The sequence below is a fragment of the Carassius auratus genome, chromosome 35 (assembly GCF_003368295.1).
Source record: "Carassius auratus strain Wakin chromosome 35, ASM336829v1, whole genome shotgun sequence".
In the NCBI taxonomy this organism is placed as follows: domain Eukaryota; kingdom Metazoa; phylum Chordata; class Actinopteri; order Cypriniformes; family Cyprinidae; genus Carassius; species Carassius auratus.
In genome coordinates this window covers 482703-495279 of record NC_039277.1, presented here as the reverse complement: position 1 = coordinate 495279, position 12577 = coordinate 482703, and the positions used below count along the sequence as shown (strand labels likewise).

Below are 12577 nucleotides of genomic sequence, written 5' to 3'. Positions count from 1 at the left end.
AATGTCGGCAGATATATTTTAACAAAAATAATTTAAAATGTAAATTACATTTTACAATATTTAGCATTATTGCACCATATATTGGATTCTTATTTCTGTGCCTCTGAGAGTATGATTTAGAATGTTCAGTGACGTCGCAGAACTGCCAGATTCAAACAGCTTTCCGCGCGTTGGCTGCACTGAGCCAGAGACGGACGCGCTCAGCGCTTGTCATATATCACAATTAAAATGCTGTGTTTTCAACCACATAATGTTTATTTTAGGTTTCATACATTTAAATATACATAATCACAAGTAAAACAATACATATAGTTTGTAAAATACACACTGATGTCTATGGAAGCAGCAAAAACTATTTAATCAAGTGTAATTTGCAGACGTGTTTTATTCAAGTTTTATTTATTTATTCCGGTTGACAGGACTCTGAACTGCAGTGCTCATCTCGTTATAGATCAAGATAATTTAGAAAGGTTTTTAAATGAAGAATCTGAATGTCAGATAGCTGACATGGTAAGCAAGTTTGTGTATATATTTTAATAAAAAAAGAAAAGAAAAAAAAAGAAAAAAAAAAATACTGATACATCCATTAGTTGCTGCGGTGTGTCACATGACAATCATGACGCGTCGCCATGGAAACAAGGGGTCTGTTCAAATATTTGTAATTTGCGTGTGAAAGGGTTGATTTAAAAATATATATATTTTCTAAGTAAACAACAATATCCCAAGTTTAGTAAACATTTTTTATTGAGACTATAAAAAATAATTCTGCATCTATTTTTAGGTGTGCCAGCTGCCACTGTGGGTGGCACAGGCACACCCTGGCACACACGGTGGCTACATCCTCATCAGCTGCAGAGAAGGACTGCCAAATAGTAAATGCTTAATAGTACCAAGAAAGGTTCTGATTGAGGGCAGTGTTAGTTCAGTCAGGCCATGGAGGCAAGGCTGTAAACAGCTGATGCGGTCAGCTGTCAAATTGCTCCGATCACTACCACTCTCTTTTTAGACACGGGACATATATATATATATATATATATATATATATATATATATATATATATATATATATATATATATATATATAGTCATTTACAGTTTAACATGGAACTTCACGTAATTTGTCAAATTTTAAATTAATTATCAAAAGTAGGTCATTGCACTCACATCAAATCGCGATATGGACTAATATCTACAAATATTAAGCCAGAAAAGTCTATTTAAATATGAATCCTGCATGTTCTGCGTTTCTGTGTTAATGAATGGTGCAGAATCGCTTCTTCGTTTTATTACACACCAGGAAGCGCACGTAATGCTCCGGTGATTTCAGCTTCTGTCCTCTCAATAAATAAAGACGTGAACACATGATCAACATCTCCAGAACTGCACTGAGAGTCACTTCATGAGCATCTGACAGTTTGATTTCAGTAAAACTAGCGTCATATCACATCATAGACTGAAGTATCACATACACAGAACTGTAAAGGTAAACCCGTCAAAATAAAAGTATTTGCCAGAAATCTATTACTAGCCTATTGTTCAGCAGAATGTAGAAAGCCTACTACTACTACTATTAAAATCAAACGAAATATAAGGAAAAATCACACAACATTTCTTCCCTGTATTATTTTTAATAGTAAATCCCCTTTGTTTACCAAAAAATAAAGTTTGCTTAATTTTCAATAATTAAAAGATAAATTAAATGAATGTTTTATGCCTCAATTTGATAACCAAAAAAATGTGAATACACATAATTTCCGAGGGGGAAAAAACATTTCACATAAGGCTATTTTAGGAATTGTTGTTTTTATGCATTTAAATAATTACACTTGCTTAATCACAGAATTAGAAAACAATAAAACATATGGTGAAGAAAAAAAAATTCATAGGGCCTTAAACATGTAATATTTGACATATTTCTTTTTACAGTAGTTTTTGGGGGGTTATTTTTCATGTAAAGATATTGAGATATATATTGTATATCGAGATATAGCAAAATATATTGAGATATATTTTTTGCTCCATATCGCCCAGCCCATGTGCCACTACTGCTCGGTAAGTATGTTCAATGGCTCACAACCCTCCCTTCCTCCCCATTATAAGCATGAGCACATTACTGCGCACCTTCTGGCTGTAGTCTTCTTTGTTTCAGATCACTAAAGCTTCCAAAATCTTAGCTGGCATGTAGCTCACTGTTGAGAGACTCCCGTCTTCATAACCAGGCTACAGGATAGACGTACCACTGCCACATCTACATGATTATCACTGTTTGCTTGAAAGACTTTATTAAAAGCCATAATTGTTATGTATTCCTAAACTCTTGGTTCCGGGGGGTTAATAATAAAGCTCTTGTATGTTCAATTATTCTGGGAGCAAGAACCATAAGGAATCATACAGCCAAAGATAAATTGTGTTCAATAAACTCAAGTAAACTTGCCAAAGTGGTTCCTGTCATATTAGTTCATATTGTTACGAGCTGAAGAACTCATTTTTTGGTATTATTTAGAACCATTTTTCTTACGAGTGTACTGTTGAGGTATACAATATATCAGACAACATATTAAACTGCTTTGCCATAAATCACTTTGAAATCAGTAATTTAAAGTCGCTTTCCCCCGTGCGTCCAGTGCAGAAATCTTCTGACCGCATCCAAATCGGCTTGTGTTCCTGCAAGGAATAATAAGGAATAATTGATACACATCCTTAGGTCATTCAAGGTGCATCTGATTTTAGTTCATCATTAGAGCAGAATTTAAGATTTCAGGCCTCCAGCATAAACAATGCAAATCAACATCCTCCAGCTTTTGATGGTCCAAAAAGCATGAAAATATCCCACTCAGCTCCAATCAACTCCAGACATCCCAAGTCTCCCGGAAGTTGCGGGAGTCTCCCGCATTTTGAAAGTGGCTCCCTGAGACCCGCAAATTAGTTAAAATCTCCCGGAATCTAGACCGAGCGAGCAAAAGTGCGCATGCGAAACAGATATTGTGTTTCAAACCGTGTAGTGCGCGAACAGCAGAGAGAGGGAGAGGGTGCGAGAGACCTTGCGTGTGTGTGCTAATGTGCGTGTGTGCGAAGTGCATATCAGAGAGCATCCTCATTGGCCTGTTTCTGCAAATCAACCAATCAATTGACAGTGTGGGCGGGCTTTTATCTCTTCTCCCGAACAAAATTAATCAGTTATGTCTGTCTAGAAACAAGAGCACCATGGCAGAGGGAGAGTGCCACAAAAAAAAAAAAGTACCCCTGTCTTATAGATGTAAAACATAATTACAGTTTTGCTCAAGCATTGCCCATGGTGGGTTATATGATTGCAAAAGACATGTTGAGGTGAGTTGACAAGTTTCATTTCATCTGCATATTATTCAGGCTAGTTGCCAAGGCTACATGAAAACAAAAAAAAAAAACTCTTTAGACTTTTTTAAAGTTGCAATGGAAAATAAATAAAAGCAGTTTACATAAATTGTATAAGCAGATTATATAAATAGTAAAAGTAATCTACATATTTAAACATAATTAACAAATAATTACATAGGCCTATAGCTTATAGTAATAAAATTTCATATGCTATATCTTTTAGGGACCACAACATGTTAGGGAGGCTAAGCGCAGGGAAGGCCGCTCCAATATATCTCAGTTCTCCCATTCAGTCTCACTGAGAAGGTGACTACAGCTGAGATGTAGTTCCTTGGGGGTCTTCGGGATACCTCCCTGAAGTGACTTTTTGCAGGTTGGGATGTCTGCAACTCCAATCAACAAATCTGAACCCTGAATAAGGAAAACCGTCCTCTGAGGTGATATTGAGCAAAATAAAGTCAGGACCACTATTCTGACCTCAATTTACCAAGATTTAGCAAATTTCAGTCCTCAATATAGTCACACACACTTACACACATTCTCTCAACCACTCTGTGCTTATTTAGACTTGAATACAACCCTTCAGTGTCTCTGTGTCGTAATAAACAGACACACAACTGACTGACACAAACTCTTCAAATTCAACTTTAGACATGCACACACAGAGCGCTTGCTGAAAGACGCGAAGCTACGTCACCCCACCCGTGACGTCACGCCCTTCCATAGAACAGATTGCACACAATATTGAGAGTTTATCTTGCCAAAGGAGTTTCCCCAAAGCGCTTGAAGCAGCTCGATTTCCTGAAGAAGAACTAAATGTTGCGAAAAAAAGTCCAAAGTATGTTATTAATCAAAAATTAAGATTTGATACATTAATGGTAGGAAATGTACAAAATATATTCATGGAACATGATTTTTACTTAATATCCTAATGATTTTTGGCAGAAAAGAAAAATCTATAATTTTGATCCATACAATGTATTGTTGGCTATTACAAATAAACCTGTGCTACTGATGACTGCTTCTGTGCTGCAGGGTCACATTTATTCACTCACTCATAACAACAAACAACACTGAACGACACCTAAACCATTGAGGTATTCAACATAGTGGACAATAATTAATGACAACAGAAAAGAAGAAATAACAAGAAAATATGAAGACTGTCTGCATGTCTCTCTCTACAAACAATTACTTCAAAAACAGCAAAAATATATATATGCATCTATTAAAGCAGCGCAGGAGTATGGAACAGTGATTAATCTGACCAGTATTCCAAGAATTCCATGAGGAATCCAGTATTCAGACAGACCATGGAATAACTAACATTTACTAATGGATCCTTATTCTAAAGTGTAACTGTTTTTAAATATGTTCAAGAGTGTTTCACTTTGGTCTGGTACTGTAGGAAGATCGGCTTTACATTTCCATGCTCCTAAACATGATGCTGAACAAAATGAACTGTGGTTGTTTTACACATGAACATAAAATGAGTAATGGACAAAAGGTCACATCTGTCAAGAACTTGAATCTGCTCAAAGTGCCCCCAAAGTGTTTGGACGAATTTAAAAATGATGATGTTTCATCAACAACTAAGTTTTTGCAACTTTTTTGAGATACTCTCACATACTGGTAATGTGGTTTAAGTGGTACATTGTCCTAATTAATTTTCTTTCTCTTTTGCAGGTCTAAGCCAGCTACAATGAAGCCACAAACGCAGTTCATAGTTCCTGTATTTCTATGCATTAATGAATAATAATTAAAAAAAAATTATGTCAAGGTTTTGTGTTAATTCCAGCTTATGTTGAGTATTCTGTGAATAATTTTTTTTAGGTGCATATTCTTAATTCTTTGCAAATTAATTAATTCTTTGAAAGGCTGGTATGTAGTTTAAATAAATACAAATGATATTCTTGACAAAACCTAATGTGCTAATAAAGACCAATACAAACTTGTAATGGAACCATCAGAACCTATACAAACTTGTAATGGAAACCCATACAAACCAATAAATCCTAATGGAATATGCCCAAAACACACTACGTGATGGAAACCATTTGGTAATGGTTTTAATGGTTAATTGCTGATAGTTTGTAAATGGTTTTGTAATGGAAACCATTAGAATTTCTGTAATGGTTTTTATTGTTTTTTTTTTTTTCAGCAGGGTTATTACTTTTATTGTATAAAATACAAATAAAAGCAGTTTTCTTGTTTCTTCTTATTTCAATTCAAGTTGAAATGTAAAAAAATGAGAGTATATCATAACTATGTCAGAAATCACACACACACACACACACACACTAAATGTCTGAAGGTGCAATAACCTGTTTGAACACGTTGAGCCCTGCCTGACATTAGCACACTGGCCCCGCCCTGTAGGATGATTGACAGCGTAGCTAGGAAAAACGAAAGTGAGGAGAACGGTAGGAAAACAGCACACTCGACTCACACAAAACCTTAAAAGAATTAATCCTAACGTCACACACTCAACACAACAGTTCAGAACGGGAAGTAGAAAAATCTTCGAACAGAATCTGAGGTTAGTGTTTCAACTTTCTCTAGCTGTGCTTCTGAGACTTAAATGATGCACTGAAGTCCTTTTGATGGTTTTATTGAAAGCTCTTCATGTCAAGTAACAAAACTCGTTCGGTTCAGTCCCGGCTGTATTCTTAATCGGGCCCGATCCCAGGTCAGTCAGAGGGTCAGAAACCGGTTGTATTCTCACTCGGGCCCGATCCAGGGTGAGTCAGAAGCTGGTTGTATTGTATTCTCACTCGGGGCGATCCCGGGTCAGTCAGGGGGTCAGAAGCTGGTTGTATTCTCACTCGGGGCGATCCCGGGTCAGTCAGGGGGTCAGAAGCTGGTTGTATTGTATTCTCACTCGGGGCGATCCCGGGTCAGTCAGAAGCTGCTTGTATTCTCACTCAGGCCCGTGTGTCTCCTCATGCTGATCAGTGAGAAGCAACTAAAGCAGCAACAGAAGTGATGAACTTTGTGGTTGTGTGTGTTGTCATCAGATTCATTTGGTTTGGCAGTGATGGGCATCTATAAATGTAAAGTCTTCTTACATTTAGAAACTGTAAAAGCAAGGATAGGCATGATCTCAGACACACTGATGCATATTAGTTTAGCTGCAGTACATTCTCATCATAAAATCGCTGAAACTGGCTGATGTTTAAGTATGTGATTATTTGAAAACAATGATCTTCTTATACATAAAAGTACAAACAAACCTTCTTCACTCTAACATCTTAGAAAATCTGAGAATATAGTACTATAGAAATATGGAATAAAAACAACTTGCATTCATAAAAATAAGGTTGTGGAAACAGAAATAGACACAAGGCTTTCTCCACGCTGGAGTGCCAGCTCAGTTCCGCCGAATGCTACTCAGTGTTTACCTGCTGAAAAACGTATGTTTTGACGCTGGAATACTGGTTTATGCTGGACCTTTGCTGGTTTATGCTGATTTATTCTGGTTTATTCTATAAACCACCAGCATCCCAGCGTCAAAACATACCTGACCAACGTATGCTGTTTTTTTCAACGGGGTATATAATCCATAGCTAAACAACTAAATGGTGTGAACACAGTATACTGTAGTACATATTTTCTTTTCAGTAATAAGTAATTAATATGTTGACTAGATGCTGCATTGGTGGAGAAGGGAGAGCAGTATGCTATCAGGGCTGAGAGGACACGTCCTGTGTGTGTGATACCTGCAGCTAACATCTTCTTATTTTGTTTAGATAATCATTAGGGGTTATAGAATAAAAGCAATGAAAGTGTGGTACACACATAATATCCAAACGTAATTTCAATGCTATGGCCCTTTGTGTAGATAATTAAAGATGGCCATCTAGTTAGTGTGTGCTAATTTCAACATCAGTTTCATTTGCTCCCTAAGCATTTAAATAATTTAGGGAAAATATTTAAATAGTCCTGTGAATGCACTTAAAAAATGCAGAATCAAATTGTTAATCAAATCAAATTTATTTGTGCATGGAATGGAATAGAAAAACCCATGAATCATGATTTAAAATCAATTCGCTGTCTACCCAAAGATTCACCACCCTACTCCTACAGTATCAGAGAGAAAATTAAGTGATTACAACAAAATATATATTCTTAGAATTAGAATGTCCAATCAAGTTACTATACCTGATCAGATCTAACATCTAACAACAAAATCCACTGTTGTTGGCACACATGAAGAGCGAAGAGAGGCTGCTAAAGGCAGTTCAACATTGCAAACATGAATACAAAGTTACAATCTGCTTCTTCTTGCCGACAAATTCATACAAAATATGTCAAAATACCAGTCTTGAAAAGTGTGTTCGAAAAAACTGTCAGTTATGTCTTAAGTGAAAGTAAACTGTTGAAAAAAATGGGATGTGTATATTGGATGCATTCAACTTAAGTCTCTTAAAGTGCCCGTGCCTAATTAAGCTACCAGCTGCTGTAATGTTAATCCAAGTGAATGAAGGAAAATCACTGCCCTTGACTGTATTACTTTGTAGTTTTAACAATAATTAATGCACAGTCAAACCAACAATTATTCAAACACCAGATATAATTAGTATTACTAGTAGGTGCAGGACACTATATGGTAGGGCTGCAAGATTTGTCGTTTAAACATCGATATCGTGATGTACGAATCCACAATAGTCACATCGCAAGATGTGCGATGTAGGCTGTCGTAGTTGATCCGTTATTCATTAAAGGGGGGGTGAAATGCTATTTCATGCATACTGAGTTTTTTACACTGTTAAAGAGTTGGATTCCCATGCTAAACATGGACAAAGTTTAAAAAATTAAGTTGAATGTTTGAAGGAGTATTTTTGTTCCCAAAATACTCCTTCTGGTTTGTCACAAGTTTCGGAAAGTTTTTTTCGAGTATGGCTCTGTGTGACGTTAGATGGAGCGGAATTTCCTTATATGGGTCCTGAGGCACTTCTGCCGGAAGAGCGCGCTCCTGTATAGCAGAGCACTGAGAGCACAACAGACTTCACTGACCAGAGCGAGAGCGTCGCCAAATGTCACAAAAGAAGTGTGTTTTTGGTTGCCAGGGCAAGACAACACTGCACAGATTACAAAAAAAAAAAACAATATTAAGGGACCAGTGGATGGAGTTTATTTTTACAGAGCATCAACGGAGTTGTGCAAGTGTTTTTGTTTGTTCCCTGCATTTCGAAGATGCTTGTTTTACAAACAAGGCCCAGTTTGACGCCGGATTTGCGTATCGTTTATTTCTTAAGGATGATGCAATCCCAACGAAAAAGGGTCACGATCGTGTGTTGGAACCGCAGGCGGTGAGTAAAACTGCTTAAAATATCTCTGCCTCCTTGTTAGTGCGTCCGCCTCCCATCGGAGACCCAGGTTCGAGCCCCGCTCGGAGCGAGTCGTTGCTGCTGCTGCTCTCGTTCAGTTTCAGCCTCGGGATCTGATTCTGGATCATAAATAAACGGCTGAATCTGACTGTAAGCCATGGTTCATTTTGGATGATGGTTTTTCCATCACAGTAATGTCACAGTTTCCACATGCTCTCAACGCAAAGTAGGTTTCCAACCTACTTACAGTTTTAAACTTAAGAATCTTTCCTACTTATCCCTAGGCAATACCGGTACACTGCGTACAGGCAGGCTATACACTGGGCTTATGGAGTTTTAGGCAGGAGTATAAGGAAGCCTCTACCCTCTTGTGTGGTTTCAACCATCAGACAACAATTTCAAAGTGGTGACCAGACCTATCAGGGCTTTCAATGGCCTCGTTTGGATGAAAATGAATAAAAATAATTGCTTACTCTGTTGTGATCCCCAAATTGCCCTTAAAATGTTATAAAGTACACAGAACACATGAATTTTGATAAGAAAACACAGTTTATTGGCATTACTTGTAACGGTTACTGAACATTTACTGAACAAGGACGAAGATTACTGACCTGAAACGTTTGCACAGTTTCTTTTGTTTCTCTCTCTCACACACACACGCAAAAGCACATCAAGCAGACACACAGTGAGCCCAGACAACACCGCAGAGGTTAACAAGGCACAGGTAAAATGATTGGTAAATTATTTTTAATTACATACAACACATTTCATGCAAATAACAGACAGAGGAGCAGACATGCAGCATGCAGGACCCCTTGAATGGGGTACAGCGACAATTATTGCCACTTACAAAGACGGAAAAAAGTAATAATTTTGTGCAAAGTAAAACCAAAGCAATAGCACACAAAGAAAAAACAAACCATGCAGCATGCAGGAAACCACCACCAAATGAGATGACAGGGACAGAAGGAAAGAAGATAACTAACAACTAAAATAAATACTTACAACTAAATCATTGGACTTGTCTGTGGAAAAAAAAATAATAATGTGAAATTAGGTTTTTGTGTAACGTGACTACCGGGCTAGGTAGAGGCTGACGGCCTCCTCCTTAGGAACCTGTTCGAAGGATTTGGCGATGGGGGCGGGTGCATCGGAGGACAAATTGTCGCTAACCTCTCGAAGAGCTGAAGGTGAATTGGTGTAGCTTTCCCGAAGGGCCTTCATTAATGATGTTGCATAACCTGCAGACATAATAATAATAATACTGTATAAAGATCATTGCCACTGATCACAGATGTCTCGTGCACCATCTCAAAATATGATAGAACTGCATGACACTGCTTACCGTATGAGGCTGCCTCTTTGATGGGAAGCACCACATGGGCACCTTTTTTGAAGCGCGGATACCGCACGCAGTACTTCTCCGTCCCATCACTTCTCCGTGCTGTCTCGCGGTTGGCATTGTGATTATAATGCAGCGCCGCTAAGAGAAGCCTACAAAATAACACATTTGAGAATTTTTTTTAACTTGGTGTATGCATGACAAAATACTACAATAGGCATGATAATAGGTACTATTATTACTATAAACGGCATAATAATTGGCAGTATTATTCCATTGGATAGCACTGACCTGCTATACATCCCAAGGTATGAAAACCCTGTGTGCTTGGGCGCAAAGTGCAAGATGAGGGAGTGGTAAGCCTCAAGGGAGAAGGTCTGGTGCTGTGGAGACAGCTGTCGAACATCTTTCAGTAAGGCAGTCCTCATGATTATGTTCTCCAACTTTACTGCTGCCAATGAGCCTGCAAGACCAAGACAGGGAGGCAGACAGATACACATATGAATTATAGCAAACATAAACAGTAAACAAAATGTTATGAGATTGCCAGTGAATGAAAACATTTCATCACAAAGGTCACATGTCAATAGGGGTGTGCCGGTTTCAGAATTGGTGATGACGGTTATGACGTGAGTCTAATGTGACGGTTCATAACATAACCGTCGGGGGGGGGGGGGGGATTTATGCTAGTGGATCTGTCGTAGAGTCAGTTGGTTGTTCTTGGAGATAGCGGGTTAACTGCATGTCAGCGCGCGCTCGGATCGGTAAAGGGGCAGAGATTTCAGACCTCCGTTTATTAAGGAGATGTGTCACAAAACTCATCATCCGCGCCACAGTTTTTTGAGCAAATTTCAAAGCCGCACCCGTCTGTTCTAGAAAGGATGCAGCAAAGATATTTAATGCTAATGTATGAGGCATAGGCCTACGCTGAGTTTCATTTACGATGAGATGCGCTCTAGTTCACAGTGCAGTGCAAGTGAACGCGGCACGCTCGTGCTTCCATGTCACGGTTATCATTGTCTGCTATATTTGCTTTTTATTTATTAAAATACATGCAATTGGTTGATGAAACATTTATTAAAATTAAGATAAAATTTGTACAAAACGAAATTCATTTTTAAGAAAGGTTTTCTACAAAGCAAAATTTAATGAAGTGGTAAATATGTCTGACGATTTACAAAACTTCATTAAGTGGTAAAAACCATGTTTCCCGATATATTGCGGATCTTATGATCCTATCTAAAAAATGAAAATAATTTTTGATAAAAAATGTTTGTAAAAAATATTTTAATGACACGGTTTTGCCGGTTATAGAGTTCTAATGACGGTGTTCAACTATAACCGCCGGTCTCACGGTTATATACTAACCGTCACACCCCTACACGTCAAAGCATCCAAACAATCACTCAGACAGCAAAGACAACAAAACTGTAGAGCGTGCAGAATACTACATACTGTGTGTACTGTACCTGGGTCCAACCACTCTTTGTTGCACTGATCCCCATCTAGAGGGCCATGGGCACAACTGGAGAAGGCAGGGGTGTCATGGTCATGAATGTCCTGGATGTGGTTGACTAAACTTCTCCATTTGGCCTCCATGACCGCTGGGTTGCCATCTGGGGTTGAGGCTGCAGTCCAATAGAGGTGATTCACTATAGCAGGCCTCCACAACTGTAGTTGGTCACACTCTTTTGAAGCTGCATCCAATGCCTTCCCCAGACCTGTTTTAGAACAAATGGTATTAATTGATATGCAATAACAAAAACTGATTCAAGGTTCCAACAATGGATACATACTTTTGGCAATGTGCCACACATCAAAATAATGATGTGTCCCTTCAGGGCTCAGCTCCTCTCTCACCCATTTGGCAACCTAAGGAGAAATAAACAAACTTTTGTGGATGATTGACCTGTGTGGCCCTCAGTGCATCAGCAAACCACAAACATCCAGCTTCAATGCAATTCAGATATTTACATTCTACACTTCATTTTTATTGTAAATAACTGGCGATGACGGTCCGCGATCAGCGTTGCCAAATGCAGGTCCTTTCCCTTCAACAGGTCAACACTGCGCTTGAGCCCTTCAAGCTCACACCATGAGCTGTTGGGGACCTCTGAGCTCTGCAACATGACACAACAGTGTAAGTGTAGAATGCTAGTGGTGTTGAAGGAGGCGTGGATGAACCGACGCGTTGCTGGTCCAGGTATTATGATACACTGTACTCTAGTTAGGCAATACACAATAAAGCTCTATGCATCGTTGTACTAGTGGAAAGATGTTATATTAAGATACAATAAGTTTACCAAATTGCAGAGTTCATTTCTTTGTCTAATAACATCAGGTTTACCTGAACAAGCTGAACATCCACCACCTTGTTCACTCTGTCCTCTATCAGAGAGTAGGATCCATACTTCGCGCAGTGCCCAGGAGAATCAGACCTGGAATTAATTACAAATTTGAATTTTAACAAATTTCAAGTTTTTAATAATCAAGGTCTGTAAAGACAATCCACCATGTCATCTGCAAATGCCAACTAAAGCCACCCTACATG

At 38.4% G+C, this 12577-nt stretch overlaps 2 protein-coding genes across 6 annotated transcripts in view; one reads left to right on the top strand and one right to left on the bottom strand.

The window, feature by feature from the left end:
• Positions 1-5727: 5727 nt before the first annotated feature.
• LOC113053949 (NACHT, LRR and PYD domains-containing protein 12-like) overlaps positions 5728-12577 on the top strand; it is a 138406-nt gene continuing 131556 nt past the window's right edge. For 2 of the 4 annotated variants that reach the window (XM_026219108.1, XM_026219107.1), the window contains exon 1: positions 5729-5893. The gene's annotated coding sequence lies outside the window, so the exon portion shown is untranslated. Of the gene's footprint in view, positions 5894-12577 lie in introns of all 4 variants that reach the window. The other 2 variants (XM_026219110.1, XM_026219106.1) reach the window with 2 other exon arrangements.
• LOC113053958 (uncharacterized) lies at positions 8835-12460 on the bottom strand. 2 transcript variants are annotated; one of them, XM_026219129.1, is made up of 7 exons: positions 12374-12460; positions 11823-12146; positions 11496-11747; positions 10318-10489; positions 10030-10178; positions 9858-9925; positions 8835-9709 (listed from the first exon to the last, which is right to left on the bottom strand). In XM_026219129.1, the coding sequence occupies exons 3-7, from the start codon at positions 11623-11625 to the stop codon at positions 9692-9694; spliced, it is 537 nt and encodes a 178-aa protein (XP_026074914.1). In that variant the 5' UTR covers positions 11626-11747; positions 11823-12146; positions 12374-12460; the 3' UTR covers positions 8835-9691. The 2 variants fall into 2 exon arrangements, with proteins under 2 accessions (XP_026074914.1, XP_026074912.1); XM_026219127.1 differs by lacking the exon at positions 8835-9709 and having other exon boundaries at positions 9749-9925.